Source organism: Phoenix dactylifera, chromosome 8 (genome assembly GCF_051530095.1).
Source record: "Phoenix dactylifera cultivar Ajwa chromosome 8, Ajwa_hap1_PhDact_Kaust_v1.1, whole genome shotgun sequence".
NCBI classification, from domain to species: domain Eukaryota; kingdom Viridiplantae; phylum Streptophyta; class Magnoliopsida; order Arecales; family Arecaceae; genus Phoenix; species Phoenix dactylifera.
Genome location: NC_143197.1, coordinates 28,746,603 through 28,759,458, shown reverse-complemented (window position 1 = coordinate 28,759,458; position 12,856 = coordinate 28,746,603). Strand labels below are relative to the sequence as shown.

The 12,856-nt window shown below is 34.8% G+C and overlaps 1 protein-coding gene across 1 annotated transcript; it reads left to right on the top strand.

Moving 5' to 3' along the window:
- The first annotated feature begins 3,059 nt into the window (after positions 1-3,059).
- Positions 3,060-12,451, top strand: LOC103713421 (serine/threonine-protein kinase STY13). Its single transcript, XM_008800342.6, has 7 exons — positions 3,060-3,263; positions 3,361-4,067; positions 6,640-6,772; positions 7,002-7,197; positions 8,528-8,652; positions 9,790-9,948; positions 12,029-12,451. The coding sequence occupies exons 2-7, from the start codon at positions 3,832-3,834 to the stop codon at positions 12,317-12,319; spliced, it is 1,140 nt and encodes a 379-aa protein (XP_008798564.3). The 5' UTR covers positions 3,060-3,263; positions 3,361-3,831; the 3' UTR covers positions 12,320-12,451.
- The last annotated feature ends 405 nt before the right edge of the window (positions 12,452-12,856 follow it).

Genomic DNA, 12,856 nt, shown 5'->3' with positions numbered 1-12,856 from the left:
ATAAAAAAAATAGATTTTGGTAAATCATTAATTTCATAACTACCTAAGTTACAGAGTTAGCATAATTGTTATGACAACTTTCAGAACCCTTCTGAAGTTAAACTGGGTTACCTCCTCAAGTGTAGTTTATCGGAACTTTGTACAGTGAGCCATGTGAATGTTTCAATCTGAAATTTAGACTTTGTTTGGCTTACAAGTTTTGTTTAGGATCAGGAAGTTACATTATCATGAACCTCCATCGCAAATCAAAATGGATCGAAAGGTTTAGCTTTATAATGGTCTCCATCAAGAAGTATTTTAGATCCAATGGCAGATGAGGTAATCAGACGATCTCCAGGACAAGATCTATCCTACTACAAAAGCATCCAAATGCCCAATACAACTTAAATTAATTTCAGATTTATGACTAGTTATTTTAAGGCCTCCAAAAACACTTTTAAATTAAATAGAGGTATTTAATAAAAATTTCAAAAAAACTATTTTAGCTTTTTCAGAAAGCTAAAAACAGCTTTTTGGAAGAAGCTTTATTTTGGTGCTTTTCGAAAAAGCACTTTTAGAGATGATCAGAAAGCTATTTTTTTGACCAAAATACTCATGATAAAATATAATGATTACACAAAATATCCCTTTAATAATTATTTAACCAATTTTATCACTTAGCTAGAAAATTTATTATATTATGAGAAATTAGTTTATGCGAAGAATTATAATATTTTATATCTTGTTATTATATTATACAATAAATATACTATTATATTACATTATATCATAATACATTGATATGTTATATTAAATAATTTAATATTATATTAAATTATTATACTATAGTATACAATATTATATTACTATAATATAATAATATTATATTATATTATTGTAATATTATATTATATCATATATTTATGTATTAATAGATGTTATATTTTATTATGTTCGGTTGTATAATACTATGCAATATCCTTTATGACCATTTTGTCATGCCAAAAATATTTTCTCAGTTTGTGTATTAAATAATATTAAAATGGTACAATATTTTAAGAATATAATTACTAAGCAGTAAATAATTTTTTATAAAATTTTATTTTAAAAAAATTATTTTTAAAAGGTCTACTACCACCAACTTGTTGGTCTATAATATTTTGGTGACGCTGAGTCTTAGGCAGGCAAATATTTTATTATACGGTGGATGCTACTCTTTCCTCACCTATAATATTTTATTATAGCTTTACACGACACATGAGGGAAGGGGCAAAGCCTTTCCAAAAGCCATCTTACTGACGTATATACAACCAACATAATATTCCCGTTACTGCATTGTTTGCCAGCCAATTGGTTACCTTGTCCAAACACATGTAGTATTCATTTGATTCGTGAAAAATATTTTCGTTCCTAGAAATATAATTTTTAAAAAATAAATTTTTAAAAAAAAAAATCTAAAAAATACTTTTATCATATTTGGTTGATTATAAAAAAATGGCAAATTTTCAAAGTGCTTATGTTTGGTTGACTATCCACTTTTCTAGAAATGTTATATATAATTTTTATTATATTTTTAATAAAAAATAGATTTTTAATGCCTCTTTAATGCTTTTTTAATGCTGAATGGATTTTTTTGAAAAAAACTAAAAATGAAGTGATTTTCGTCATAAAAAAAATAATTTTTTTATGTTTATCATGAAAAATACTTTTTCATGAAATATGATAATCATATTTAAATAAAAATATATTTTTTTTATTCTTTAAAATTTTTAATTAAATAAGAGATATCTCACTATTTTTTTTATTAATTATATTTTTTTTCTTTTTTTTCCGCGAACCAAACAGCGACGCTCGAGATGTGTCAGTCGAATCAAAAATGGACGTACGGAGTTTGCTCGAAACGCTGTTCAAATAAACAACTTGTAGATATATAAAACTGATATTAAAAAAAAGAGAGATACATTAAATGACCTGGAGGGCATGGATGTCAATATGGAGTAAAGATGAGGATATAATCATATAAATGGTTAAAAGAAATAAATAATGTGGACACGTGGCTTACGATTAATACAAGAGGGGAGAGAGAATGAGAGCAGGTTGAGAGAAGCGCGTGGAATTTAATTTTATTTGAACATGACATAATAACAACACAACGGAAAGCCCTACCAACCCAGATCCTTTATTTTAATATATATATATATATATATTATATATATATATATATTATGTCGTCTCACTTTTACCAATATTCAATAGGTTGCACTCCCAATGTAAAACGATAAGATCATAAAAGCCACCTTAACAAAGAGAGGGGCATGTATCCTCATTACATAAATTAAAAAGATCTCTAATGATAAATATTGTGCTAAATATTTAATTCTACAGGAAAATCATATTTATTTATTTTTTATTTATTGTGTTATTCGCTGCGGGCACAAGACAGATAATAATCTAAATAAATATGCATAGGAAATTCAAAATATGAATATTAAGCGCTTGTAAAAAAAAAAAATTCAGTGAAAAATATTTTAATAATCTCTAAATGTATAATTTTTTTAAAATATTTTCTTAAAAATTAACAGTTAGATTTTTATTGGAACATCACTTAGTCTAATTTTAAAAAGAAGTTTGATGCAACCATGTGGGCTCCACACGATTGCATCCGCACGTCCCAACTCCATTCCGGTCAAACCACGCTCGATGCCCATCCTCTCCCCACCAACTGGGGCCCACCAATACCAGGTCAAAACCCACGGCCGTCCGATCCTTCCCGCCTTCAAATCATTACTCTACAACCCATGTCAGTCCACCACACCTCTCCATTTCAAATATATAAAGCAAATCCCCGGTCATCACGTGACTCACATGCTTTAATTTGAAAAAGATCTCTGAAATCGAAACGGGAAACGGGAAATGTGGTTGGTTATCCGGAGGGAAACGGATCGCCGATGCGGTGGCCGCGGCACCGTCAATTGCCTCCCATTGAGGGCCACGTGGGGCTATCCCGTTGGTCGCGGGATTTCCACGGGTAGCCCAGCCCTTTTCCATGGTATAAAAGCAGCTGCCGCCGCGGTAGGACCGATGCTCGGAAAATCTTCTCAGAGACACCCTCTCTCCTTTTGCGCCATCCGTCCGAAAATAGGAGGAGAGAGAAAGCGAGGGCGAGTGAAGGAGAGGGAACCGTGCCTGAACTTAGGGTTAGGGTTTGAAGGTTGGAGATGAGTTAGCACCACCAACAATCTACAAGAGGCCGTAGAGTCTGATCGATTCCAGTTCAAAGAAGAGTAGGTTTTTCTCTTGCCAATCACAAACTTTTTGTTTTTTATTTTTTTCGATTTTTTTTTCTGATGCTCTTCTTTGCTTGGAGTTGATGCTGTACAGGTCTTGTAAAGATAGGAAGATTCGGATTCGAATTTGAGGGTTTGATAGCCTTCTTGTTATATATTTACCGATTTCTTGGTGTATTTCTGGAGCTATTAACTGTATGAGAAATTTCAGTTTCAAGAAATAGTAGGTTGATGGAAATGAGTTGGTTTTTGTCATGATTTGGGGCGTGTGTACTGAAGCTTTTAGTTGGGGAAGAGATGGATCGGTTCTTCTCCCCGATTTCATGCTTCGACGTGATATTTTCACAAAGATGAATTTTTGTAAATAGAGTAGTGGTTGCTGCACTCTGAGGGGATTTCAACGCGGTTTTATCAGGGAAGAATTCGATATTTTTTTTTTTGGTGAAGTGGAGCAAACTGGTGTAATTTTTGGACAGATGTTTTATTCAGATAGTGGAAGGATCGAGTGGATTTAATTTCTTTATATGGTCTGGGGGTTTTGTTGTTTGGCTGTGATTGCCGCAACATGAGTTGTGGTGGCGACTGTAGGGACGGCAGAAAAGAGGGTGAGGAGTTTAAGCGTCCCGGACTGAACAAAGTGGCGGATGATTTTGTTCAGCTTGGAAGGCACTCCTTTGGAAAGAATGGTACTGTTCCATCTCTATCCCTTGATATCGATGAGAAGCTACTGATTGACCCAAGGTTGCTTTATATTGGATCAAAGATTGGAGAGGGAGCCCATGGGAAAGTCTACGAGGGAAAGTAAGTGCAAAATCCTGATTACTTGAGTGCTTTCTTCTTTTCTTTTCTTTTCTTTTTTTTGTGTTCTCTGGTGGAAAAAGAAAATCTGCTACCTTTTTACGGTTCTAATTGTCATGTGAACCACGAATCCACACGTGAAACTTTGCAATAAAGATAGATAGGCTTCTACAATTTTTTCCTGCTTTCTTATTCTCATACATGGAAGCAAATTATTCAATCATCTCAATTTCCTCTGATTACCTTGGTTAACTTGAAATCATTAATAATTTCATTTTGGAGCCCCAAATGTTCTTTTGTATAAGATTTTCATTCTCAGTGTTTAGCCTATTATGCAGCAACTGAATTTTAATTACATGAAAATATGGTCTATTTTGCTCATCCAGAAAATCGTCATATGAACATGTATGGTTATATAATGTTCCATTTTACATATTTCTATCATGTGCTTTTGTAACTCTAATATATGGCATCATTTCATGATACTATGATTTGATGGAAAAACCCACTTTGGCATAGTTCAGTAAGAAAGAAAATCTTTGAGTCTCTCTATGGCTTGAAGAAGCCTTGTTCAGCAGAAAGGTTATTTCTTTATTCTTGAAACTAATTGTCATTGATAATGAATTATTGTTTCCCTGTTAGTTGAACATGAACCTTAGTAATCTGGTTTTGTTAGTGATCCCAACAAAGACACAACGCACATGGAAAGGAGGATGGACCTTATCTCCTGTTTCATTAAGTGGTTCATCGCACAAACTTCTCACTTGCATCTTGTGAAAGCTCATGCTGGGATATGTTTAGTCCAATATTTGTTGTGCATCTTGGATACTTATATAGAGTTAAGGAACCCAAATATCTTCTGGTTAGCCTTTTGGGGTGAGGTCTTGGTTTGTTACAAATCACATCAGTGCAAACTTGGCCCATGGCTTTTGTGTGACTAGGGGATATTGCAGCATAGGCTTTGGCATATGGCCTATGTGTGACTAGGGAAAATTGCATTAAGGATCTTCTTGGGACTAGCTATGGGCCACTTGTGGTGTTTGTAATTAGATTTGATTGGATTTGGACTCTTAGCCTAACAAAGATGCTAGAGCTTAAACAAAAAGAGTATGTGAGAACTTGCATTGGCATGCGTTTAGTCCATTATAGATGACCAAGGCATCGATTCAACATATATTAATTTAATAAAAATGTCTCAAACATTTCCATTATCTCAAATTCCTATTCAACCCAATTTAACCTAAATAGCAGGGCAAAACCAACTCAACTAGACTAGTCTAACCCGACCTAGCTTGCTGCTCCAACCCGAATTTAGCTTATAATGGGGTGTGATTGGGTTGGGTTGGTTTAAGAAATCCCAACTCAAGACCAAGTTGTGTTGGGACAGGGTTTGCACTCAACCTAATCCAACCCACCCAAATTGCAGCCCTTGTTTTGATATTATCACAGTAATTAAATAGTAAGTTTCGGTTACAAAGAAACTATAGTATGCACATCAATTTCTTGACAAAAGAACCTTCAGGTCAAGTTGTGCATGGCATGTGATGCAGCAGGAAAGAAAGAAGGGGTGATTTGATCGACGAAGTTATGCTTCAAAGATTAGCATGCAAATAAAAGTAAACTTGATTGAAAACCCTTTCGTTTGGCAAAGGAAAGTCTTTCAAAAAAATTATTAAAATGTCAAAAGGCTACTCTATATAATGTATTAGACGCATATATAGGACTTGATCCCTTAACCCTAATTTGGGTATTAAACCTTATACAGAATTATTCTCGTTATAGGACTCGATAATAAGAAAACATGCTAGAGTTGTTCTACTACAAATATAAAATTCTAGATCACACTTGAAATAGGACTCAACAATAGGAAAATATGCTAGAATTATTTTATTACAAGTATAGAAACCTAGCTAAGATTCTATATTGTCCCTCATGGAAAATTTATAAGAAAATTTGGCAAAAACCTCTGAATCCCGTTTGTTCGCATACTCGCTCATGGGATGGAAATAAATCAAACATTTGCTTGTTGAAGTTTTCACTTACGAATCCACTGGCTCTCGTGATGCTTGGTATGGTCTAGCTGGTTATAGTACTTGGTTGCACCTTGGACTGCATCGGCATGACTCATGCAAAAAGCTGATTCAGTCTGAACAAAAATGCGAAAGCCTACCTAAGTCATAGTTTCTGATCTGCTTGGAAATGCTTTGGCTTTTGAGTATCACATGATGACCTTTAAGTTTGAAAAACTTTGTTGTAGAACATTATTTCTCTTTAACTTGAAACTTGTTTGTGTTTAAATCCTATGCAAATGGACTTAGCCCTCAAAATTTCTCATGACATTGATGGGTGGTATCAAAGAATTAGTCATTATAAATCAATAGCTTCTCTAAATAATTTTCTAGTTGTTCTTGCTCAGATGGACTTAAAATGGATTATATATTGTTAACATAATGAAATGGTTTTTTGATCATGAAGAAACTTGGTAACTTTTTTTTTCAGGAAAATATTGTTTTTTAGTTGATATGATTAGCATCAACTAAGACCGACCGCTAAATTTTTTTTCCCTGCCAATCAGGTATAAAGAGCAAATTGTAGCAATCAAAGTACTCAATAGTGGCAACACTCCTGAAGAAAAGGCAACATTTGAAGCTCGTTTTATTCGAGAAGTGAATATGATGTCCAGAGTGAAACATGAGAACCTTGTCAAGGTGTGATTTCTGCTTAATAATTTGTAGTTCTGGGTAACTAGATACATGATTTATTACTTCCAAATTGGGCTCCAAAGTTCCAGGCTTGTTCCTTCTCTTCAGCCTACTGATTTCATGTTTGTTTCCAATAAGTACCTTAATTATTATAGTTTTGAGACTGAGGGTATTATTATTTTTCTTTGCTTAACATTTTCTGCACTACTCATTACCGTCTTCCTTTTTAATGTAGTTCATCGGAGCATGCAAGGACCCAATCATGGTAATTGCCACAGAGCTACTACCAGGAATGTCGTTAAAAAAATATTTATTGAGCATTCGCCCCAAACAACCTGATCTTCATCAAGCAGTTAGCTTTGCACTTGACATTGCTCGTGCAATGGACTGCCTACATGCTAATGGGATAATACACAGAGACTTGAAACCTGGTATCCATCTGCTTACCTATTTCTTGTGTCATGAACTATTCCTTGAAGCATTTTAAAGTTAAGCTCCATCAGCATTTGATTAGGACAAGCTCAGAGGGCTTAGTGGCAACTGACAGGTTGCCTGTTCATAAATACTTTCTGCATGAGCCTGTTAAGATAAGAAGAAATCCTGAATATAAATAATGTATACAACTGGGTGCTTTCAAAAGCAACTAGAGTATGTGGGCTTTTCCAACTGGCAATTTCCATTGTTGTTTCTTAATGTCTGCATTTCTTTTACCAATATCTCATGATATTGGATTATGTCTTGTGATGTTTTGGCCTGCCTGGTGCTGATTTTAGGTATTTATGGTTGCAGGATCCCTTGTTTCAACTTTTTGAAAATGCCACAATTTTGTTATCCTTCTAGTAGCTCAATGAAAATTCTTTTAGCATGTTGGACCTGTTTTCATTATATGCTTTGCCTTCCTCTAGCCTTTTTTTGAAGATCTGAAGACCTTTTCCTTTTTCCTTCTTCTTTTCGTGTTGTTTTTCGGCCAAGTGTTATTATTGTGGCTCTCTCAAGTTGTAAAATTGTTTATTGCACCTAGGGTCGTATTTGGGGAAGATATTTGTTGATGTGCAATGCCTGTAAAAGAACATCTCTCGACCAAACCTTGTTATTATACTTTAATCTTTATTATACTTCCAAGCTTTTAACTTGCATTCTGAGAACCTTTTTATTGTAAAAGAATGTCTATTGAGGTACCCAGGTCATGTTTGGGGAAGATATTTGTTGATGTACGATGCCTGTAAAAGAACGTATGGATATACTCGACCAAACCTATTTCTTACACTTTAATCCTTATTATAATTCCAAGCTTTTAATGTGTATTCCAAAAAACTTTTTATTGTAAAAGAACGTGCCTATGCTTCAGGGGTAAGACAAAGAGTGATGTTTACTTTATCTAGTTTCCCTTGATATTTTTGATAGGAAAAAAAGAACCTTATTTAAGTTAGTAGGCTTTTTATCAATTTGCAAACCTTGATTGCATTATTGGATTTTTGTTTTTTTCCCCTTTGAAGTTCCTGTTCATGCAAATATTCTTTGATGCTGTATCAAATAAACAGGAAGAAATAGTATATGAAGTACTCTAGGTCTCGATGGTTTGAAGTGATAGTATCCGACTTATATCAACTCGCCCTTTCCCCCTAATGAGAATATCAACTTCCCTCGTCTATCTTATTGTCGTATAATCATTCATATGCAAGATAATCTAGTGTTAGTTCTATATATCTTTCGGTACATGTGCCACACATTTGCTTATCAAAATGTGATTCAAATACACAGACAATTTGTTGCTTACTGCAAATCAGAAGAATGTCAAGCTTGTTGATTTTGGACTTGCAAGAGAAGAAACTGTGACTGAAATGATGACTGCTGAAACTGGAACATACCGTTGGATGGCTCCTGAGGTGATACATCAACAAATTTTTTGATCATTTAAAAATTATTAAAATTTATTATTAATATCACCGGGTGTAAATCCTTGGGAACTCAATGGAAACTGATGAAGGCGGCCACATTTTTTTCTATGCTATAATAAACATTATTTTTTTACAAATTAATATATGGAGGAGGATAAGCTCAATAAGATAGCACAATAAGTTCATTGAAGATGTTATAGATATTGGAAATGTCAAAACACCTTCCATGCAGAATGTACTTTAGTTAGGGAAAACGAAGTCTATATTAAGATAGAATAGGCTCAAAGGCATGACCCATAAAACTTCCAGGACAGCTGAATAAATATTTGTAAATTCTTTTATGTATAATCTCTCAAACATATTTTTAAATTCTTTTTATAAATCCTCTCGAACTATCTACAAGTTCTTTTTTTTGGGTAATTATCCATATTTACAATGAAGATCTGAAAAGGCTTTTAGTAACACAAGAGGTGATCCTTAATAGGAATGCTTGGTAAATATAGATTCAAGAAGCTGACCTCAAATAGTTGTGTCAAGGCTAGATGGTTGTGGTTATGATATGGCCCATATTTATGAAGAAAGACACTCTCTTTTGGTCAATTAAATGAGTAATGTAACTTTTTTGAAAAAAAATATGAATTAATTTGTGTATCACACCTATTTTATTATATAAAGGCCCTTTTCATTGTTTTAACATTTTCCGCTTTGTGCAAATATATCTTGAGGTGCTGTATATTTGTTTGTTACCCTATACTATATTTGTTTGCGTTTAATTAATTTATATAACAAAAAATTGCATTTATTATCTAATTCGTTATTATTTGCCTTGCACCATTTCTTCCTGAAGTAAACCTTAAATTGACAGCCTTATGCCATCCTTAAAGGAGAAGAGCTTTATGAATGAATCTATACTTCGAAATTTGCGAATATTATGCAACTGGCTTTATGAATTAAGATGCAATCTTAGAAAATATCATTTTGCTGCCCTCTTGTTGCCAATTCCTGCTGTCGTTTTCTTCTTCTTTTCTTTTACCGTAACTGTAAACTCTTGATTGTGGTTCATGCTGTTAGATTTCTTGCCATGAGCCCAGACCCTCATATCGGAATTGAAATGCGACGTTGCAGTTATATAGCACTGTTACACTGCGCCGTGGTGAGAAGAAGCACTACACCAACAAGGTTGATGTGTACAGCTTTGGCATTGTTCTGTGGGAGTTGTTGACCAACAGAATGCCATTTGAAGGCATGTCCAACTTGCAGGCTGCATATGCTGCTGCTTTTAAGGTGATGGGCTGGATAACCAAATTAAATCTTTGATGAAAATACTTTCATTTAAAACGTAAAATGTGTTCGTAAGATTCCATTTGAGTCTTCTGCACATGAAGGGTATCAGCTGAACATGCATGTTGAATGTTTACTTATTCGGTAAAAATAATCATATTGAGTTTGGTTTTATGTTGAATGGTAATAATTCTGTACATAGTAAAATTTGTATTGCTGCCAAGTTCTTTTGTTCGTCTATTTTGTTTCTTATGCTGGAAGGAATTGGGGCAGAAAGAGATAGGGGCAGGAAGGGCGACCTTTAACTATGCAAGGGGATGGCAATCCTATGATAGCCTGGGGATACAAACATGTTGTTGAAATATACAAATCATGTCACATGCAAAAATGGTAGATTAGGTCTCTTGGGCTGGCCACAGGAAGCAGCTGAATGTGCACCCAGAGGAGAATGCACTGCCCATCCTGTGCATCCTGAATGTGCCTAGCAAGTGAACAGGCTGGCATGGGTGGGTGCTTGGGTCAGCGCAAATCACTGCCTAGGATGCTAGTGTTTTGTGTAAGGATGGGCTAAACATAGAAATTACAAGTTCTAATAAGCATATTACTCTCAGGCCAGATAGGACTGTATTATGTAAATCAAATGGGAAAATCATACATGGCATGATGGTGAAATCTCTAGAAGACAGTATTTTTTTGTTGGGATAATGATAACGTTGTTTTGTGGGTCGATATAGTTTCAGATATAGGTGAGGATCTTACGGTAATACTCTGTCTATTGCTATCCATGCAATTCTGATACCTTTATGTGGCTTATCCCTGGTATTTGACAGGCCTAGTTCCCATTTCGCATCATGATGGAATTTTCCTCTCAGATGCATAATTAAATGGAATCAACCAGCATTGAAAATTTTTTAGGTATATCTAGAAATATGGCTGGGTATTGATATACTGAAATGATCCACGTAGTGCAGTGAAGTTCTGATCTTGAGTGGCTGGTCTGGGGATGGTCCTAGACATGATATTGCATTGGTTGAATGGTCAGTACCAAGAATAATTTGGTTATTGTAGACATTTTGAATTGAAGTTTGTTGTCCTACATCTTTGACCTGTTTCAGCACAAAATCAAGAAAGCAGATATAAATTATGGAATTTATTTTCATAAGAGAACATTTCCTTATATGTTTAAAATGTTGAATAAGATATTACTGGAAGTTATTATTGTTAGTGAAAGTTATTACTGTTAATGAAAGTCAGGTTTTCTGTTTGGACATGTCTGAGTGAGATGGATGGTTCAGGTCCTTCAGGAAGATCATCTAAGTTTGTGATAGATGGAGTCCAAGGAAACTGTTATTATTAGCAATAAAGTTTGATTATCTGTTTGATTATATTAGAGCAATATAATTTGTTTGTGGGAATCACGGAGGATTTTTAAAAATCACTGGTATGGGCCCATACAGTTCATTAATTGGTATGATGCATACCATGGTATGTATTGGTTTGTACCTTTGTGTTTGAATCCTTGCCAAATATTATTAGATTGATTAGCAAGAGAGGAGAAGAAAGTTCTACTGTAAGATGTTCTTTATCACTGTGAAAATCTTTGCCTCGTTTTCCTATCCCCCAAACTGCATAAATCAAGAGAGGCCGATATCAAAACACTGGAATCTAGCAAGCTGTCCATAAATGCATACCTGTGCAAATGCATGCATGAGTACATAAGTACATACATACCTGGCCTACATTTTTATTTCTATTTTTGTTTTATACCAGAGAGGCATCACTTAAATAGTTATCTAGAAAGAAAAGAGAGATTGTGTTGTAATCAGTGAGATATCTGCAATATGTTGCTGTTGTTGCACTGTTAGCTAAAGATTATCTGAAACATTAAGCGATAAACAAAGCTATATTATATCAGTGATATCTCGATCCAAAAACAGTTTTGAATTCTGTCAGTTGTGAAAAGTTTTACATATAGCTAATCTGCATAATGGCAACAAATAGTTCATTTTCTAATAGTGATAAAGTGCTTGTGTCGTTAATGATAATATTTGCTGACTTGGAACTAATTGTTGGTCTCCTTCAGCAAATGCGGCCACCCCTTCCAGAGGATGCACCCCCCGAGCTAGTGTTCGTTGTGCAATCATGCTGGGTTGAGGACCCTAATACACGTCCCAGTTTCAGCCAGATTATACGGATGCTAAATGCCTTCCTCTTCACCCTCCCTCCACCATCCTCACCAGAGCCTGAAGCTGTACCTTCTGTGGTGAACAACAGGGGCGCTATTACGGCAGCATCCTCTGCTCGCACTGGAGGCAAGCTTTCTTTTCTTCGTCAGCTCTTTGCTGCAAAGAGGGCAGGCAATAGTAGAACATGAGCAGTAAAGGCTGTGGATGTTTCTTTCTTGAAAAGGGAAGCATCATAGGCTGTGTCGTACAGGAATACCATGCTTATTAGACATTGTAAGGAATGATACTAAAGCAAGCAGAAATTACAAGTTGCATAAAAATCTGAATTCCTGATCATCTAATTTAACAGTCTGACAGCAGACCTCTCTTGCTTAGTTTTGCTCATGCGGTGATGTCTATAGCTAGAAATAGTTGACAGGATGTCACTCACAAGCGATATTAAAGTTTCATTGCAATGAAATGATTTTATATCTCCTTCTTGTCTAAAGCATATGCATGCTTTAACCAAAAGATCAAATAATCAGCTTTAGATCCTTAGCAATTGGATTATCTGCTGGGTAATTTCCATTCAAGAAACTAGTTTACATCTGTTCTCGTTGCTTCTACCCTCTTATATCATGAACTAAAATTTGATCTGTTTGGGCTAAGAGATATGGACATGAAAATTGCTTTCTATACATCTATGATAGCAAGGTGTCGATGGATTAGTGTCTGAAGGACATTAA

Excerpts from the sequence above, each read along its gene's own strand:
- LOC103713421 (XM_008800342.6), top strand. The coding sequence starts at position 3,832 with ATGAGTTGTGGTGGCGACTGTAGGGACGGCAGAAAAGAGGGTGAGGAG. Across the intron at positions 6,773-7,001 it reads AACATGAGAACCTTGTCAAG|TTCATCGGAGCATGCAAGGA; the intron begins GTGTGATTTCTG and ends TTTTTAATGTAG. Across the intron at positions 7,198-8,527 it reads ACACAGAGACTTGAAACCTG|ACAATTTGTTGCTTACTGCA; the intron begins GTATCCATCTGC and ends TCAAATACACAG.